The sequence below is a fragment of the Hippocampus guttulatus genome, chromosome 15 (genome assembly GCF_054856545.1).
Source record: "Hippocampus guttulatus isolate MCC_2025c chromosome 15, RoL_Hgut_1.0, whole genome shotgun sequence".
Taxonomy (NCBI): Eukaryota; Metazoa; Chordata; class Actinopteri; order Syngnathiformes; family Syngnathidae; genus Hippocampus; species Hippocampus guttulatus.
Genome location: NC_141275.1, coordinates 16,635,520 through 16,653,246, shown reverse-complemented (window position 1 = coordinate 16,653,246; position 17,727 = coordinate 16,635,520). Strand labels below are relative to the sequence as shown.

General features: G+C 58.1%; 3 protein-coding genes across 9 annotated transcripts; all 3 read left to right on the top strand.

Annotated features, from left to right (window-relative positions):
• Window positions 1-203: 203 nt before the first annotated feature.
• Window positions 204-3,017, top strand: LOC147194306 (lactoylglutathione lyase-like). 3 transcript variants are annotated; one of them, XM_086130300.1, is made up of 6 exons: window positions 204-974; window positions 1,266-1,348; window positions 1,511-1,651; window positions 1,842-1,909; window positions 2,021-2,135; window positions 2,434-3,017. In XM_086130300.1, the coding sequence occupies exons 1-6, from the start codon at window positions 906-908 to the stop codon at window positions 2,540-2,542; spliced, it is 585 nt and encodes a 194-aa protein (XP_085986426.1). In that variant the 5' UTR covers window positions 204-905; the 3' UTR covers window positions 2,543-3,017. The 3 variants fall into 3 exon arrangements, with proteins under 3 accessions (XP_085986426.1, XP_085986428.1, XP_085986427.1); XM_086130302.1 differs by having other exon boundaries at window positions 1,195-1,348; XM_086130301.1 differs by having other exon boundaries at window positions 543-974; window positions 2,021-2,110.
• A 527-nt stretch (window positions 3,018-3,544) lies between these two features.
• Window positions 3,545-5,989, top strand: znrd2 (zinc ribbon domain containing 2). The gene is made up of 4 exons (XM_086130567.1): window positions 3,545-3,703; window positions 4,768-4,919; window positions 5,012-5,096; window positions 5,398-5,989. Exons 1-4 carry the CDS (start codon window positions 3,688-3,690, stop codon window positions 5,868-5,870), a joined length of 726 nt encoding a protein of 241 aa, XP_085986693.1. The 5' UTR covers window positions 3,545-3,687; the 3' UTR covers window positions 5,871-5,989.
• A 145-nt stretch (window positions 5,990-6,134) lies between these two features.
• Window positions 6,135-16,961, top strand: LOC147194304 (EH domain-binding protein 1-like protein 1). Of its 5 annotated transcripts, XM_086130561.1 has the most exons (25): window positions 6,135-6,995; window positions 7,955-8,012; window positions 8,882-8,977; window positions 9,064-9,117; window positions 9,297-9,475; window positions 9,677-9,795; window positions 9,865-9,933; window positions 10,313-10,456; window positions 10,781-10,936; window positions 11,212-11,356; window positions 11,604-11,819; window positions 12,134-13,168; window positions 13,270-13,866; window positions 14,091-14,190; window positions 14,252-14,400; window positions 14,482-14,530; window positions 14,885-15,077; window positions 15,419-15,444; window positions 15,504-15,552; window positions 15,648-15,685; window positions 15,925-16,024; window positions 16,119-16,218; window positions 16,283-16,356; window positions 16,433-16,547; window positions 16,634-16,961. In XM_086130561.1, the coding sequence occupies exons 1-25, from the start codon at window positions 6,892-6,894 to the stop codon at window positions 16,719-16,721; spliced, it is 4,053 nt and encodes a 1,350-aa protein (XP_085986687.1). In that variant the 5' UTR covers window positions 6,135-6,891; the 3' UTR covers window positions 16,722-16,961. The 5 variants fall into 5 exon arrangements, with proteins under 5 accessions (XP_085986687.1, XP_085986689.1, XP_085986691.1 ...); XM_086130563.1 differs by lacking the exon at window positions 10,313-10,456; XM_086130565.1 differs by lacking the exon at window positions 11,604-11,819.
• Window positions 16,962-17,727: the final 766 nt, after the last annotated feature.

The window sequence follows — 17,727 nt, the reverse complement described above, 5'->3', positions numbered from 1 at the left end:
CAACTCGTTCTTGGGCAGACCCGCGCTTCGTTGCTATTGGTAACCAGCAGCATCCTTGTGCACTGAGGCGCTGCGAGCAGCAGAGGGCAGCAGCGTCGGAGACTGACAGACTCGGCATCGGTAGCTCGATCAACAAGTGACGTTGACTTTATTGACATTTTTATTTGAAATCATAGAAGAGTCTGACTTGAGTTTGCTCAGTGTTTAGCTGAAGGAAGATATTTGTTGCCGGAGCTGGACATGCCTGGCCGAAGCAATCGCAGCAGCTGCGTGAGATTTGAATTTGATTTGATTTTTTTTCACATTACAGTAAGCTTCGCTAATCACCAGGATACGCTCCACGAGGATGAAACACACAATACAACGAGACCATCACTTTTGCTCTCACATACTTGTGCAAACACACGTTTTAGTCCCATTGAGTGTGTGTGTGTGTGTGTGTGTGTGTGTGTGTGTGTGTGTCGTGCGTGAGCTGCGGCCAACAGCAGCATCTGTGATACTACTAATGACTTTGCTCGCTGCGTTTAGGGTTTTTACTGTTCAACAAATGGCTCTCCTTTCCCACATGCAAGGGCATGATAGTAAGTAAGCGTGCTGTCAAAAGCCATGAAAAAAACGATTGCCCCCGAAACCTGTGACGTAGAACTGTGGTACAAGCACTGTGGAGTTGTCCCGTAAACGCTCCAATTGTTCTCATGTTATGGCCCGGCCCAGCGCGGGACACACGCTGACACACGCAGCCGCATTCCTGTACAGGCTCGCCTACGCCACGCCTTGGGGCGCACGACGCAGGCAGACGGTCGGTCCGCTTGTCGTCTTTAGACAGACGTTCCAGCTGACGCGCCAAAGTCAATTTTAAAAAAAAAACCAAAACATCTTCCCAAGTCTTCCAGAGCGCCGGCGCCATGGACGGAGGAGGTTTGTCGGAGGAAGCGGTGGCGGACGCCTGCAAGGACGGAGATCCCGCCACCAAGGTCACGTCACGCGTCGTCCGGCTCCGATTTGAAAAGAGACTCACGAGCGAATCCCCAAGTCAAAAGCTTCCTTGATCTTTCTCCCTGGTTATTTGGTCTGAGGATTTTTGAAATTTGCTGGCAAAAATTTCCTGCATTGATTTGCAAATTTTCCGAATGGCAAGTTGGAATGAATGAGGCAGGCGTCGTTGCGGGACCGGAATTGTTGTTTTCCCTGCAGATCGGGCGTCAAGGTGGCTTTGCGAATGGGGTAGTGACGTCACGGCGGGGGCCTGTCTTTGCTGCCTTCAGGACTACATGATGCAGCAGACCATGCTGAGGGTGAAAGATCCCGCTCGCTCCCTCGACTTCTATACGAGAATCCTCGGAATGACGTCAGTGTCGACGCGCCGCTGGAAGCCTCCCACTCCCAACTCGCACGCCGCCTGACATCGTGTGCGTTCGCGTGCATGCGTGTGTGTGTGTGTGTGTGTGTGTGTGTGTGTGTGTGTGTGTGTGTGTGTGTGTGTGTGTGTGCGCGCGCGCGTGTGGGTCAGGCTCCTGCAGAAGATCGACTTCCCGTCGGTACACTTCAGCCTTTACTTCCTGGGTTTCGAGAACAAGGCCGACATTCCGTCCGACATCCGGGAGAGGACGGCCTGGACTTTTTCCCGACGAGCCACCTTGGAGCTTACCCAGTGAGTCGACAATCCAGGTCGCAGAGTCTTTGAAAAAGTGCCAAACGCCTTTGCGACAGAAAGTCTCTCTCTCTCACGCACACTCACGCAAATTGGGGGGGGGGGTGTTTGTTCCCTTTAAAAAAAAAACGTTAAACAATTTTTTTATTATTCACATTGTATTTGTTTGTGTGCCCCCACCCCGTCCCAGTAACGGGGGCTCAGAGTCGAACGCAAGTTTGTCTTACCATAATGGAAACAGCGACCCCATCGGCTTCGGTGAGAACTGCAGCTGCTCTTTCTCATCTTTTCAATTGAATTCGACATTTTTGGGAAGGATTTGTGTGTGTGTGTGTGTGTGTGTGTGTTTGTTTGTTTTTAAATCCCAAGGTCACATTGGCATTGCCGTGCCCGACGTCGGCATCGCTTGTCACTTGTTTCAATCTTTGGGCGTCAGATTCATCAAGAAACCGCACTCTGGTAAACGCACGCAACGTAAACACGAGTGGGTTTTTTTCTTAAAATGTCCAGCAAAAATGTTGTCAGAGTGACTGGGAAGTTGGGAATGAGGCTGTGAATGTGGCGGCGATTTATCAACCGTAGATGACACTCAAGTCGACTACTGAAACGACTCATCGAATACTCCCTCCTTCAGGCGACGCAGATGAGTGAAATGAAGATCGCCAATTAATCGGCGGACTAATTTCCAAAAGAGCTAACCTCGACCAATTCCTTTGGGCTTACTAATGACTGCAATGAGATTTTTCAAAGTGTTTGTGATGATGGTTTTGGGTCGTCGGCAGGCAAGAGGAAAGGTCTGGCCTTCATCCAGGATCCCGACGGCTACTGGATCGAGATCTTCACTCCGGACAAGATGGCGGCCTTGATGGCGCCTTGACGCCGATCAGATGACGGATGCCAGAATGTGGTGGCAAACGGCCTTTCATTTTGCCTCCCGTTTGTTACCACGGTTACAATTGGTAGACTTTCAAAGCTCAGCCCCAACGTCTCTTTTGGATGTCTTGACGTGTCAAACCAGGTGATGTCATCACCAAGCAGCGGTGATCCCGTCATCATGCGGTGCGTGAGGGGTTTTTGTTCTGAGCGAGTTTTTGTTTTGGGGGGGGCATGATGTTTGTGTGAAATTTTTTTTTTCCTATCACAATATATTTGGCAAGCATAAGAGTTTTTCTGGCATGTGGGGAAAATTGTCTAGTGAGTTTTTGGGTGAATGTGAGCGATTCTTCGTGTGAAGAGGTTTTTTGGCACGTGTGAGAGGATTTTAAGTTGGCGGCTTGTAACTGGGAAAGTCAATTCCTTGCGTGTTTGACATACCTGGCCAATAAATCAGATTCTGATCCTCTAAGAAGGCTTCTCGAAGCACAAATTGCATTCTTTTGTGTGTTTGTGTATTTAATGTGAGAATTGAGCTTCCGGTGATGGTGTGCGGGCAACTGGAAAAAGTCAGCTGGAATATGCCTGCTTGCTTTCACTCAAGGTTACGCCACCAAGCACTTTGCTCATCTCGCGACACGTCCTCCACCGAGTGTTCGCCCTCGACAAACGCTTTGAAAGCGTCGATGCCACACCGGACGACAATCCGAATGACAACAGGACGGTCACTTGACTTGTATTGTTCCCGATTGCGTCAGCTGGATGACCGACAGTCAAAAGCGCTTCTTTTATCGATCACTTCAAAATGAACACTGGTAGGCTAACAAAGACGTACTTAGAGTTGTATGAGTTATTACGGAGGTGTGGAATTGCCAATGTGAGGAAACATCTTTGACCGGTCGGTGTCGTTCGAACGAGTTGGTAAAGTCGTTCGTTTGGATTCGGTAAACGCATTTGAACGTATTATAAAGTCCCGTTTGGACGTCTTGGTAAACACTCGAAAACTGGATCACTCTTTTCCCCGTGATGCAATCCTGCAGTTCGAGCCGGAGGCCGGCGGGGGGCGGCGGCGGTCCAGAGCGGACGCCGGCCTCCGGCAGTGAGGAAAACGCTCGTGACGTCATGACGCCGAACGTGCGTCCGGTGCCGCGCCGCGCAGCAACATGTCGCTTCATGGAGGTTGGTTGTTGTTTTGCTTGCTTGCTTGCTTGCTTGCTTGCTTGCTTGTCTGCCTGCCGATTCGCAGCCGCCGAGACAAGCGACGCTCGCTGCGAAGCCTTCGGTTCGCGACTGTCGTTTGACTTTCGCGAACTCGACGTTTGGTCGCCTCGGCTAACGTTAGCGCGTTTTTGCTAGCTAGCTCCGGGCCACCGCTTCGTCGCACGCACCGGGGCAAAGTGGCGTTCCGTCGCCGGATCACGGGCTGTCCGAGTTCCTCTTCGGGCCAACACACCGAGGTCGCCTGGCCCGCTCTGTTGAATCCGAGTTTGACCATTTCCGAGCTGTCGCCACTTTTCTTTTTTTCCACAAGACTGCCAGTCATGGGAAAACTCGCTAAGCGCAGACCACGCCGAGCAATGATGTTGATGATTTGTAATACCTCGTGAAAGTCTGGACGGTCACCGTGAAAAGCGATGCATCCGTCTGCGCAGACCCAAAGTCATCATTTGAAAATGACGATAAATATTAAATTGACGTTTTCATCACAAAATAATCATCAAGACTCTTCGTTAAGCATTAAACTGTACAAACGGTGTATTGTCCCGGTCGTAAAATACAGCAGAAGATGGCAAGAATTGTATCAATACAAGAATAAAATGAATTGATGAAAACCAAGGATAATATGACTAGAATAATAAAATCTACTTTTTTTTTACTATTTATTCTATACATGTATATTTGTTTTCACCCCCCCCCCCCCCGTTAGTTTATTTGTTTTCATTTAAATGTGGAAACCCTGGCACTTGCCTGTCCCTATTGCATACACTGCGATACATTTTGAGGATGAGCTTCTATTTGGTGTCTTTAAAATAGTCCCTGTGCTGTGACCAAAACTGGGAATGCGTTGGGTTCAATTTGGGAAATTTCTACTCGCCGTTGTTGCGATCGGGGAGTTGAGAATGAGCGAATGGATGCGTTTGCGAGCATTCGCTCATTGTTTGCAAAATATCTTGGCGTACTCCCTGCTGTCCTTGCTCACGGTATTCGTGGTGGTCTTTTTCCGCTTCCTCCCGTGACGCCAGAGGAGGAAGACTTGGAGTGGGAGCCCCCCACCGAGGCCGAGATGAAGGTGATCCAGGCCCGCAGGGAGAGACAGGACCAGATCAGCAAAGTCATGGGCGACTACCTCCTCAAAGGCTACAAGATGCTGGCCGAGTGCTGCGACGTGTGCGGCGTAAGTCTCGTGCGCGTGCTCACACGCACACACACACACACACAAGTGGGTACGCGTGCACGTGAGCATTTTATGTCATTGTGTCTTTGCAGACCATCTTGCTGCAGGACCGCACACACAAGAATTATTGTGTCTCGTGTCAGGAGCTGGACTCTGATGTTGATAAGGACAACCCTGGTAAGACACACACACACACACACAAAGCGAGTGTGGTGGGAATCATTGTCTCCTTCCCCAAACAGTGATTGGAAATGTGGGGGGTGGGATGGATTCGCAAGGCGCGCTGTCAATCTTCTGAGTCACTCTGAAAGCATTTGAATCGAGCGGACGGTACGGTCGACGCGAGAGCTCAAGCCATCGATCGAATAGTCTCGAGTCACTCCGGGTGGCTGTTTTAGAGGACTTTTATTATTTTTTCTTCTTCTCAACGACGCGTTCCGCTCCAAATAAACGAGTGACGTCCTTGGTGTCCCGTCAGCCCTCAACGCGCAGGCGGCGCTGTCCCAGGTGCGAGAGCGGCGCCTGGCGGCTCAGTCTCCGGCGCCGTCCGATCCGGCCTACGTCAACGGCGACGCCGGCGGCCGCGTCGTCGCCGTCCCCCAGCCCCGACCCGAGCACTGCGAGGGGGCGGCGACGGGGGGCAGGGCCGCCCCTCCCGCGCCCCCGGCCCCGCCCGCGGCGGCCTCCCCCGCCGGCGTCATCCCCGGGGGCGCCGGCGCAGGCGCCGTCCCGGGGTCGGCCGCCGTCCGCCCCCCGCCGCCCAGCGCGGCCTTGCGCCCGCTGGCCCGGCGTCCCGTGCTGCAGGACGCCGAGGAGGCGGTGCTGAGCAAAATGCGCTGGGCCAGCAGCCAGCTGCAAACTTGCGCCTCCCTGGAGTCCAGCATCCAGCTGTGCAACCTGATCTCCAGCTGCGCCGCCACCCTGCGGAGCCTGCGGGAGATCGGCCAATGAGGGGCCTTTACCCTTTTGAACTCTTGAGTGGGCGGGCCAGACCCAAAGGGGGAGCTCTGTTCTTTTTATAAGTTATTTTCTCTTTTCAAATTGTTTGCCCATTAAAATGATTCCGCCGATGTTTCCGTGCCAACCTGTCTGCTCACATGACATACTTGCATTCAAGGGGGACTCGGGCCGAGGTGGTCACGCTCAAATACATTTTTTTCGGTGGGGCCGGAAAATAATATTCGCTTGCCTTTGCGGTTTCGCCAATTTGTTTGCTCTTGAGCCCAAATTGACACGCGGGGGCTGCCTCCGTCGCATCGCGGCATGTGTGGCTGGACAGAATTGAAGTGTTGGTTTCAGACAACAGAACGTGACCAACTAGGCCGGAAAAGGAGGCATGTCGGCGATGACGTTGACGGGCTGAGATAGAGGAAAAAACACCCAAGCTCTGCAGTAAAAGGGGGCGTGCCAATCTCCGGCTTTCGGCGCCACAAAAAAAAGGGGGGGCGGGCGACCGATCCAGGGTGGCCCTCGCTCCGAGTCAGTCGCATTCCAAGAATACCAGTCGTGTCCACGAGAGGGCGCCAGATGCAACTCCTTTCCAAAGCTCAAACGAAGAGAAACAACTTTGGACGTTTTTTTTTTTCTTTCTTTCTTTGCTTTGTAAGTCGGCGTGAGCCAGGAAGCGGCGATGGGCGGGGTCAAGTGTTCGGGTGACGTTTGTTTCGTCGGAACCACTGAGTCACGCCCCGCCCCTCCGCGCGGCTGTTTCTGTCAGTCATCCTCAAAATAGCTCCCTGCCGTCACCCTTGCGTGAACGCGCGCGCCCATTCGAGTCACAAGAACGCGTGCGTGGCAGGATCAAAGTCCGGCCCGGACGTGAATCTTGAAAGACTCTACGGCCGTCGCTTGACGCGCGCGCCTCGCCTTGACCTTTGGTGGGACGTCCCCCGGAGAGACTGCCGCGCCTGCGTGCCACCAGAGGAACTTGACGGAGGCCGGGAGCCACGCGGACGTGCTTGGTGTGTTTGCGATGACGTCGGTGTGGAAGAGGCTCCAGCGCGTTGGCAAAAAAGCTTCCAAGTTTCAGTTTGTGGCTTCCTACCAGGAGTTGCTGCTCGAATGTAAAGACAAATGGTGAGTGGACGCGCACGTGATCGCTCGGCCGCCGCGAGGCCCTTTGTCGGTCTTTGTGGCTTCCTTTGGCACCTCCGGTGTATATATATCTATCTGCTTTTTTTTTTAAGTTTTATCTTTCAGGCATGAATACAATTCAATTCATTCAAACCCTTAACAAGACTCGCCTTAGCACCTGTTGTCACTCGCTGCCAAGAAATAAGTGTTCATGCCATGAGCTCACTGGAAGGAAATGCACAGGAGACTCGCCAACTAAGAGCCCCGGAGTGCTTGCTTCAAGCTCTTTGTCTGTTGTGGCCTGATTGAGGTGACCGTCAAACAAAAAAGATCTCGTTTTACATCTCCACATCAAAATGGCCACTTAGAGCCTTGCGTTTACAGAGCGTCTGCGGTCTTCATATCAGTCATGCCAAGCACTGTAGACAGGCTAACACGTCGGCCTTAGCCTTGGATGTTGGACGATGTGAAAATCTTTGAACGTTAACTGATTGTGTGTGTGTGTGTGTTCTTCTCACTGTCAATTCCACCCAGCGTGTGGTGGCACAATGTGGCACTACCATCCAAGTATTTTAGGCGTGTCTACATCATAGCCCAGAAACATTCATAGCAAAAACAAAAAAAGTCATTTCAAAAATGACTGCTTGGAAATTCACCAAAGAAACAAAATTAGGTCTCGCGTTGGGTTCCGGAGTGAGCTCACCAAGTGGCGCCAGTTGTGTGCGTGTGCCCTTCCAATGCGCTCCGCAAATACGCTCGCGGGTCGACGTGACTGCAGTGCAACTTCCTCTTTCACTTCCTTTCTACCGGCGGACAATACGCAGCACACAAGGCGGTCCGCGAACGTCACCCGACCTCATGACCATCAGCTGTTTGTGCCTCAAGCTGCTTCCAGAAAGTCTACACACGACATGTGTCTGTTGTACACACCAAACATTGCGTGTGTGTGTGCGTGTCTGCAGGCAACCAGACAAGCTGCGTGTGATTTGGACCAGGAGGAACCGGCGCATGTGCTCCAAGGTGAAACAACTCTGCACATGCGGCAGGAAAGTTTTCCAAAACATATCAAAATGTTTTCCCAATGGCAACCAAGTGAAGCATCGTGGCGTGAAGTGGGGCGGGGGGGGGGGGGGGGGTCTCGTCATCTCGTTTTCATGGATGGTGGCCCGTCGCCCAGCGGCCTTCATCGAGTCCAGTTGATTTCTGTCGGTGTCCTCCGGAAAAGCGCTTCTTCCGCAGGACCCGAGCGCCCCCCCGAGGAGCGCCTACGGGGAAGTCGCTGCAGAATCACATTTGGCCATCGCCACCTCGAAAGGAGAAGTGGAAGTAAAACGCTGAGAAATCCGGACGTCGGGCGCGAAGGCGGGGCATCAGGCGGCGTGCGCTCGAAGGAGGTTCTCGGGCTCGTATGTCAGTGAAGCGAGGGGGGGGGGGGGCAAATGGTGTTGCGTGATCATTTGAGCCTTCTTCCCTCATGCCCGAAGTTGGCGCCCGTCAAGCGTCGGTCCAAAAGTTGGGAAGATGTTGCGCGGAAGGGAGACGGCCGGCCAACCGTCACGCGCGGATCGGTCGATTCCAAAATAGACGGCGGCAATTCCCGCAGAGTCGAGAGCCTCCGCGACGGCTCCGAGGAATGAATTGAAATTCCTCCGAGATGTGCCGATGTCCTCCAATGATGGCAGCTTTTGCTTCCCGCTTTGGACGTCTCGCCATCTCTGTGCGACTATTTTCAACTTGCGTTGCGCTCGATTTGAGTTCAAGGCCGTGCGACTCAATCGTGTTCTTTCTGCCGCCCGCAAGGAACCTGCTGCCTATTGTTTCTCAACAACACGAAACGGTCTGTACACTCAAGTGTGTGCGTGTGCGTGTGTGCGCGTGCGTGCGTGTAGCCTCACAGCTGGCAGCCCGGCATCAAGAACCCGTACAGGGGGATGGTTGTCTGGCCCGTCCCGGAGAACGTGGAGATCTCTGTGACGCTGTTCAAGGTAGCCGGCCGTCTCCAAACGGCGGGAGGGGGGCTGGCGGCCGTTGGCGGCGTGGTGACGCGCGTGTTGTGTCGCCGTGTCTCCAGGAGGCGGGCGCTGACGCCTTTGAGGACAAAGAGTGGACCTTCGTCATCGAGGGTGTGAGTACCGCGCAGGAGGAGCCGCTTCGAATATTTCTCCTTCTGTTCCTCCGACGGTCGGGAATGAGCTTCCGTTGTCCTCGCATTTTGACAACGGTTCCTTTGCGCGCCACTCGACGAGGATATCGCTCCCGGCGGGTACGCGGCCGGTCCTCTGACCGTCGCTTGTGATCCGGCAGGATTGCAAAGGCCACCGAAAGGTTCTGGCGTCCGCCGCCGTCGACCTGAAGACTTACGCCGGCGTGACGCCGACGCAGACGGACATCAGGCTGCCGCTCAAACCGCTGTCCGTCAAAGTGGTGGAGGCGGAGCTCAAGCTCTCGCTGTCCTGCATCTTCGTGCGTGAGGGAAAAGCCACGTGAGTCGCCGAGCGCAGCCGAGCTTAGCTGCAAAGTGCTACGGGTAGCTAGCTGGGTTTGGCCCCGCTCATGTTAGCCAAGCGCAGCGTAGCTGAGCTAGCGTTAGCGTCGAGACGTGCGGAACCTACCGTTGGCTCCCATTAGCAGTGACATTTGCTGCGTTAGCCGACGACGGCTAAGCCGGCGTTTGCTGTGTTTAGCGACGAAGACATGCAGAGCCTCGCCAGCCTGATGAGCGTCAAACCCGACGTAGCCGACATGAACGACTTCAACGAGAGCGACGAGGACGGCGACGGCAGATCTGCCGGCGGCGGGGCGGGTAAGCGCCGGCGTCGAAACGCTCCCCGCGGGCCCGTTTTCACTCGTTCTCACGTCCCCCCTGACGCAGCCGTTCCACGCCCTCTCATGCGCCCCGATCGGCCCGCCCCTCCGCCGCCCGAAACGGCAAGCGCACCAGGTAGCTGTCGCTCGGCTCTTTGGAATGCTCCCGCGACCCGCCTCCTGACCGTTCCTCGGCCTCCCCGCCCCCGCCGCGTTCTTCTGTCTGCTCCTTCCGAGCCTTCCACTCACACTTGCCGTGAGCCATCCCTTCACCGTTCCTCTGCCAGTTCTCGTGACTGCTCCTCTCCTCTCTGCGTGCTTGTCGGCCTGTTCAGTAACCCGCCTGTGAACGCGGTTGTCCTCCTTTCACTCTTGTGACGGCTTCGCTGACTGTTGTGTTTGTTGAATGAGCCAAACGTTTGATGCCTTCCTCTTGATCTGTAGTTCCATCTTCCCTTTCTTTGTTTTTTTTTTGGAATTTTTTTTCCCGACCACTCATCCATCGGTCATCCGAGGGTGCGGTCCCCGCAACCCCGCCCCGCACTCCCACCCTCCTCGGCCCATTGGCTCCGCCCAGCCCCGCGGGACCTCGTCCTCCCGTTCCCCGCCCCTCCCACTCGCGGCTCCGCCTCCGCTGCCCGCCATCTTCCAGGGAAAAGGTAGCCCGGTGGCAAAAAAAAAAAAATGGACTTGTTGCCTCCCCGTGACTCACCATGCGGGGATTCCTTTTGCGACAGTGGGCCAAAAGCATTGCGACGCACTGATTGGCCGGATCGGTACATGTGGTGGGGGAGGGGGGGGGGGGCTGATGCACGGGATTTCAACTCAAAACAATATGGAAAAATACAACGTCCAAAACAAGCACTTGACTGCCTTGGCGTGGCGCTTTGAGGCAGCTTCCAAGAGCACAAATATCCGAAGCCATCGCGGTAACACCAAAATGTATGGATGGATCACATTTTATTTATTTTGGTCTGCCTTAGCGCCGCCCTCTTCCCTGCCCCCCGCCGATGACGTCACCGCCGTGCCGCTGCTGAGTCGCCCGGACCCGGACGCCCTTTGCGAGCCCGCCGCGCCGGCGCTTGGCACCCCGCGGCCGCGGGTCTCGCCGTCTCCCCGCGCCGGCGGCTCGTACGCAGGTACGGCCTCGCCGCTCCTCCGCCGTAGAGCCTCGAACTGGTTTGTTGGCGTGAAGCGAGGCGGCTTTCTGCTCGATTCAAATGCACAAGGTGTCACTCTCTTGGTTTTATGTCAACTTGCATACTTAACTTCAGCCGGGGGTGGCAGCAAACCACTTGAAGTTTTTATTTTTTTATTTTTTCAACATCAATAACACCAACCAACCGGTTTGTCGAGGGCAGTTCTATTCCCGTAAATTGCTGTTCATTCACCGGGTCATTTTACTCCCACGCAGGTGCCGCGGCGTCTTCCGGTGCCGCGGGGCCGACACCAAGTGCGGGCCGCGGCGCGGCGGCTGCCGATGACTTCGCAGCCTCCGGACCGCCGATCGAGGCCCGGGACCGCAAGGCGGCCAGCCCGGAGAAATCAGTGAGGGGCAGGTGGGGGCCACAAAACACACACACACACACACACGTACCTGCGCGCCGTACACGAGCTCCGCCCTGGCTCTGCGCTTAGCGTCCGAGCTAACGCCACGCTAACGTGCGCTATGGGCGTTTGTGAGCTGGCTCGCGACCCGCCGGACGTTTCGTGTGTGTTTGCGCTTCGGTCCTCCTCCGGCCTGACCCCGCCTCCCCTCGGCACGGGTCAAACCCGATCTCCGCTTTCTATGTCCCCCGCGCCCAGTCCCAGCCAATCGCAATCGGAGTCGATCATAGCTCCGCCTCCCTCCCCGTGCGAGAGCTCCGCCCCGCAGCGGCCCTCCGCCGGCGTCTCGGCGGCTTTTATCAGCCCCAAGCGGAACGAGGACGCCGACGACTTTCGCCGGCATGCGGAGGCGGGTCAAGACCGGCCGCGCGACGGCCAATCGGGACGCCGCTCGGTGCAGCCCGACTCGGACGGGTGAGTTTGCGAGGGGAGGAACGAAAGGAGGAGTGAGAGGAGGGAGGAAGAGAGAACGAAGAGAGGGAGGAGCAAAAGACAAAGTGGAGTGAGGGGAGATGAGGAAGGAAGATGGGGAGGAGCTCGCAAGATCCGGGAGGAGAAAAGAGGACACAAAACAGGGCAGATAGGACAGGCGGAACGAAAATTAAAAGGTGTGAGGTACGCGGGGGAGCAGAAAAGAAGAGAAGGAGATGGTGAGATGCAAAGACAGATGAAAAAGGGGGTCGGGTGGGGATGAGAAGTCTGAGGCGCGTTCTCTTTCTCCTCTGCAGCCTCCTGCTGAAGGAGACTCCCGCCTCGGAGGAGGCGGCGGAAAGGGAAAGGAGGCGGGAGCGACACGAGGAGGAGAAGAGGCGACTGCTGGCGGAGGAGAAGAGGCGACTCTTGCGGGAGCAGGAGGAGCTGAGGAAGCTGAAGGATCGGAGGAGGGGCCAGGAGGAGAGGCTGCTCCGGGAGAAGCGAGAGCGCGACCACAGGCTGCGGCGAGAGGAGGACGCCCGGAGGAAGAGAGAGGAGGAGGAGGAGGAGGCCCAAGAGGCCCGAAGGAGAGAGGAGCTGAAGAGCCTGCGGCGGGCCCGCGAGGAGGAGGCCGCACTCGTCGGGGTGAGGGAGGAGGAGGAGGGGGGGGAACGCTCACGACGTCGGCAGCGGGGCGAGGAGAGGGAGGGGGACGCTAACGAAGAGGAGACGAAGAAGGAGAAGGCGCGGGAAGAGAAGGAGGCTCAAACATTGGCAGATGAGAAAGCCGGGAGGCAGAAGGGGGAGACGGAGAGCAGGATCTGCGTGCAAGAGGAGCCAGAGTTGCAAAGATTGACAGAGGAAAAGAGGGGGGGCCAGGAGGAGCAGGAAAACCGGGGGGCGCAGAGGTCGAGGGAGGAGAGAGAAAGTGCAGGGGGCAAAAATGGGGAGGAAGAGCAGCGCAGGGAGGAGGAGCAAAAGAAGAGCGATGAGGAGGAGACAGAAAGGATGGAGGGCAAAAAGAGGGAGGAGGAGGAGCTAAAGAAAAGGGACGAGGAGGAGGGCGGAGCCTGGGAGGCGCAGAAGGAGGAGCGGACGTTGAGGGAGGAGGAGAAAGCAAAGGTGCAACGTGAGAGAGGGACGGGGGGGGAACACGACAGGAGGGTGCGAGCGGACAAAGGCGCGCCGCCACCCCGGGAGGAGAAGAGAGGGGGCGATGAAAGCCGAGAGCGGGAGGAGGAGGAGGTCGAGCCCAGCCGCGGCGGCTGCCGCCTCCCTCTGCCGGACAGCGGCGCCCCGCCGGCCCCGAGTCTCGGCCCGTGGGGGGAGACCACGCCGGCCGATGGCAGGTAAGTTTGGCCCCCGCCACCGCAAAGAGACGGCGCTCGCCCAGCCGCTGACGGACGGCTGCCGTCATCTTCCCATCGCTCACCTTCGTTTTGTCCCGCAGTGGCGAGGCGGCGACCACGGAGGCGAACCGGCAAAGTTTCCCCGAGGTCCAAGCGGACCGCGCCGCCGAGGCGTCGCCTCCAGCTCGGGTCCCGCCCCCAGAAGCGCAGCCCGGCCCCGTCGACGCGGCCACGCTCGGCCTGGTCGCCAGGTTGCGACGAGCCGCCGAGGAGCGGGAGGAGCAACGGGAGGAGGAGGAAAGGAGGGCGCGGGAGCGACCGGAAAAGGGCGGCGCGGAAGGCGAGAAGAGCAAGGCGGAGGAAGAGACGGAGCGAGGAGAGGCGCCAGATGAGGAAGGGGACCGGGAACGAGAGCAAGCGAAGAAAGGCCGGCGCGGCCCATCGGAGGCGGAGCTTGCTGACATTGCTGACGAGGAGGATGGCGCCGCACGCCTCACAGCGCCCGAGAGCCCAAATCCCGCCGATCCTCGCGCTCCTCAGCCCGCTCTTGTGGAGGTCCTCGGTCCCCGCCGTCATCTCGCCGCTCCTCCCGAGCGGCCTGCGGGCCGCGTTGTCCTTCAGGAGGACGCCGGCAAGCTCCCGATTCCCGAGGCCCAAGATGGCGCCGGGTCCGAGCAGTCGTCGTCGGGAGAATGCCCGTAAGTCGTCGCCGTGACACGCACAAACACTCGAGGAGGAGTGCGATCGTGACGGCTGTCCCGTTGAGAAAGAGAAGCGCCCACGAGGATGTCCGAGATCAGCGATCAGGAAGATGAGCGGATGTTGGGCACCGCAGATGATGATGATGATGATGATAGGAGGATGCGCAATCTGAGAACAAAGCCGCCGGCGCGAGATTGACGCTGCTGTTCATCTGCGGCAGGCCGTCGGAGCGGCGCGGCGGCGGGTCCTCGGGGGCAGCGGCCGGCCCGATCAGAGAGGAGGCCGACGGAAAGGACGCCGCCACCGCCGCCGTCGATGAGGTAAAGCCAAAAGCGGCGAGCCAGAGGCTAAGGTGCTAAGGTGCCCCCCCCCCCCGCCCAGGGCCCGGTGACCTGCAGCCAGTCGCTGCTGCGGTGGTGCCAGGAGGTGACGGCCGGCTACCCGGGGGTCAAGGTCAGCGACTTCGGCGCGTCCTGGAGCGACGGCCTGGCCTTGTGCGCGCTGGTGCATCACTTCCACCCGCAGCTCATGTAGGCCCCCCCCCCCCCCCCCCCCCGCTGGTCGCGTGGCCGGCCGGCCGTCACGCAGCGGCTTCTCTTTTGTCCCTGCAGGGATTTGCAGGAGTTGAACCCTCACCACGCCGAAACGAACAACAAGAAGGTGAGCGCCGTCGCGGTGACAACACGGCTCCGGGCTTATGCGCTTTGGATGCCGAGAAGCACCCCCTCCCACCCAAAAAAAAGGGGATTGAATTGAATTGAATTGGGGGAAAGTATCCTGAAAAAGTTCAGCGGGTCCGAGATCCTTCCGAGCGGCTTCCCCTCGGACGGGATTCATTCGCTCGGCAACGTCGACCTCGCCGCCGCGCTCGATGAAGGCGTCCGGCACTTCTGGCGACGCTTGAGAATTGCTTGCGGCTGCTCCTCGGTGGCCAAATTTTGGCGGCGACGCGCGCGCGGCGGGCCGACTCAGGCAAGCGTGTAAAGGAGGCGGCGCCGCCGCCTTTCCCTTCAGGCCTTCGCCGCCTTGGAGTCGCTGGGCGTGCCGCGCCTCCTGGAGCCGTCCGACCCGGCGGCGCCTCCCCTTCCGGACCGCCTCATGGTGATGACGTACGCCAGCCAGCTGCGCAGCCACTTCGCCCGCGCCCCCCACGGAGGAGGGGCCGCCCCGCCCGTCCCGCCGCCGAGAGCCAAGAGGCCGCTCGAAGGTCGGTCTGAAGATTGTCATCCCGCTTTTTTGGGGGCCTTCCGGCCCGCTTGCAATGCAGCTTCGGTATAGCGAGAGCGCCATTGAAAGACGTGAAATCCACCATTTGGGCACGTTTCATTTCGACAACAAAAGTAGCTCTTTGTTGTCATTTTGATGCCGGGGCAGCGGGGGGCGCCGGGGGCCTACGCCGTCCTGTCAATTTCGGTCAAGCAAGCCCATCCGTTTTTGTGGAGAACGCAAAACGGCGCCGATGGGCTGCGGGGGGGCCGAGCGCCGTCACCTTGTCGCGTTTTGCCGTCGGAGACGTTGACGTGCCGCCGCGTTTGCGCTTCCTCGCAGGAGAGGCCACGCCTGCCGTGCCTCAGGTCAGCTCCCGCTCGCTTGTTCCTCCTCTTGGCCGTGTTTGATTTGATGTTGTGCTCAGGAAGAGGGCGACCGCATCAAGGAGTCTGCAGCGGGCGCACGGGAGCAGGGTCGGAATTTCAACACACACACACACAGAAAGGGCTTCATCTCTTTGCCGACTGCACGTGTGTGTGTGTGTGCGTGTGTGTGCGTGCGCGTGCAGGATCCGAGCATCCCGAAGAAGAAGAAGACAAGGCGATGGTGAGTTTTTGGGCGTCCGTCTGGAACTTTGACGCCGTCAAGCAGTCCAACGATGCGGCGGCAGCTCGTTCATGGCTTGCCTTCTTCCTCGCCGCCCTTTCTGGACTTGCCAATTCCTTCCGGCCGTCACCCCTCCCCAACTTGCCGGCTATCCGGGCGGCCTTCCTTCCTTCCTTCCTTCCTTCCTTGCTTCCTGCCCGGCCACGCGTGGGTGTCGCGCGGGCGGTCGGCGTCTTCAGTACGTGCTGAGAGAGACGGCGGCGTTGGAGGCGGAGCAAAAGCGCGTCGACGGCAGGGCGGCGGTGGTGGAGCGACATCTCAGGAGCCTCATGGAAAGCGGTGTGACCCGCACGCGCGACGCATCACTCGACCGCCAACGTGTGCACGCCTTCGCTTGACACCGCTTGAGCTGTGTGTGTGTGTGACGTGACAGGAAGCGACCGCGCTGAGGAGGAGCGGCTGATTCAGGAGTGGTTCACGCTGGTCAACAAGAAGAACGTCTTGATACGAAGACAAGACCGCCTGGAGCTGCTGTAGGTCACATAACCACGACGATGACGATGACGCCGTCAATGACGTCGTCAATGACGCCCACAGGCAGGAGGAGCGCGACCTGGAGAGACGCTTCGAGCTTCTGACCCGAGAGCTGCGAGTCGCCACGGCCGTGGAAGGTCAGCCAACGCCCCCCCCCCCCCCCCCGGGCCCGTGTCACGCCGCCCGCCTTGACCGCTCGCGTGTACCTCGCAGACTGGCAGAAGTCGCACGCCCAGCGAGAGCGCGAGCAGCTCCTCCTGCGCGAGTTGGTGTCTCTGGTCAACCAGCGCGACGATGTCGTCAGGAACATGGACGCCAAAGAGCGAGGGTGCGCCTCAACCGCCTTCGGCAGCCACGCTCGGGGAATGCGTGCGCGTGCGTGCGTGTGAGCGTGTGGCTTTGCGTGCCGTGCAGGGCGCTGGAGGAGGACGAGCGTCTGGAGCGCGGCCTGGCGATGCGGAGGAGGAAGTACAACGACAAGGACAAGTGTGTGCTGCAGTGACACGCACGCACGCGACTGCTGTTTTGCTGGTCACACCACGGCTTTATTTATTTGCGCGGAGACTTTTTTTCTTTTCTGGTCAGTGTGTGTGTGTGGGGCTTTGGAAGAAACGGTGACGATGAGCAGGACTCAACCCGGCGGTGGGCGGAATGCTCACGACTGCGCCCCCCCCCCCCCCCCCCACCCGACGTTGTCATCCGTCTGCATTTTGAAATTTCAAATGAATGCTTTTATCCCTTCTTTTCTTGGCTTTTTCCATCTCTGTGCTCCAGACGTTCGTGAAGATAAGCGAATGAGAAAACGGATGGATGGACAGATGGTTTGTTTTGAATGAGGCTCGATTTGCCGCGTATGCCGGGGGCGTCCGAAGCGGGTCCTCGGGGCCGCCGTCCCGCCTGTTTTCCGGGAGCGACACACCTGATTCAAATCATCAGGGACGTCGTAGCGCCGCTTCGGAGCCGGCCCATGAGCCGATCATCCGAATCGGGCGCGTCGCCGCCGCAAAACAGGCGGGACGGCGGCCGTCCGGGCCCGGAGCCGGACGCGCCCGGCGCGTGACGTCGCCGTCCGGTAGGGGGCGGAGCCAAGACCGTGACACCGATATGCCTCGTTCGAATGATTTCGATTGTTCCGATGATGAGAACAAGTTGTCATCAAGGAAGTTGTGTTTTAGTTGAGGGGCTGAGTTTTGCACGAGTTCGCCAGGGGGCGCCAAACACGGCGCCCTTGACAAGAGAAACTCGCACGCTCTCGAGCACGGCGGCGGCAAGTCTTTCGCTCGGATGGAAATTGCGGTTTGTGTTTGGCCGGCTGCGTGCGAGACGCCGCGGAAAGACAAAGCCGAGCCACCGAGTCCCACGATGACTGGGACGAGAAAAGGCGGAGAAGAGGAAGAAGCCAACGGGCCCGAAGGGAAAACGGAGCAACAAAGTCAGCAACGGAGGGTTCAAGTGGATTGATGCGACCGGGACCGGATCGCGGTCGACCCGAGCGGACCTGACTCAAG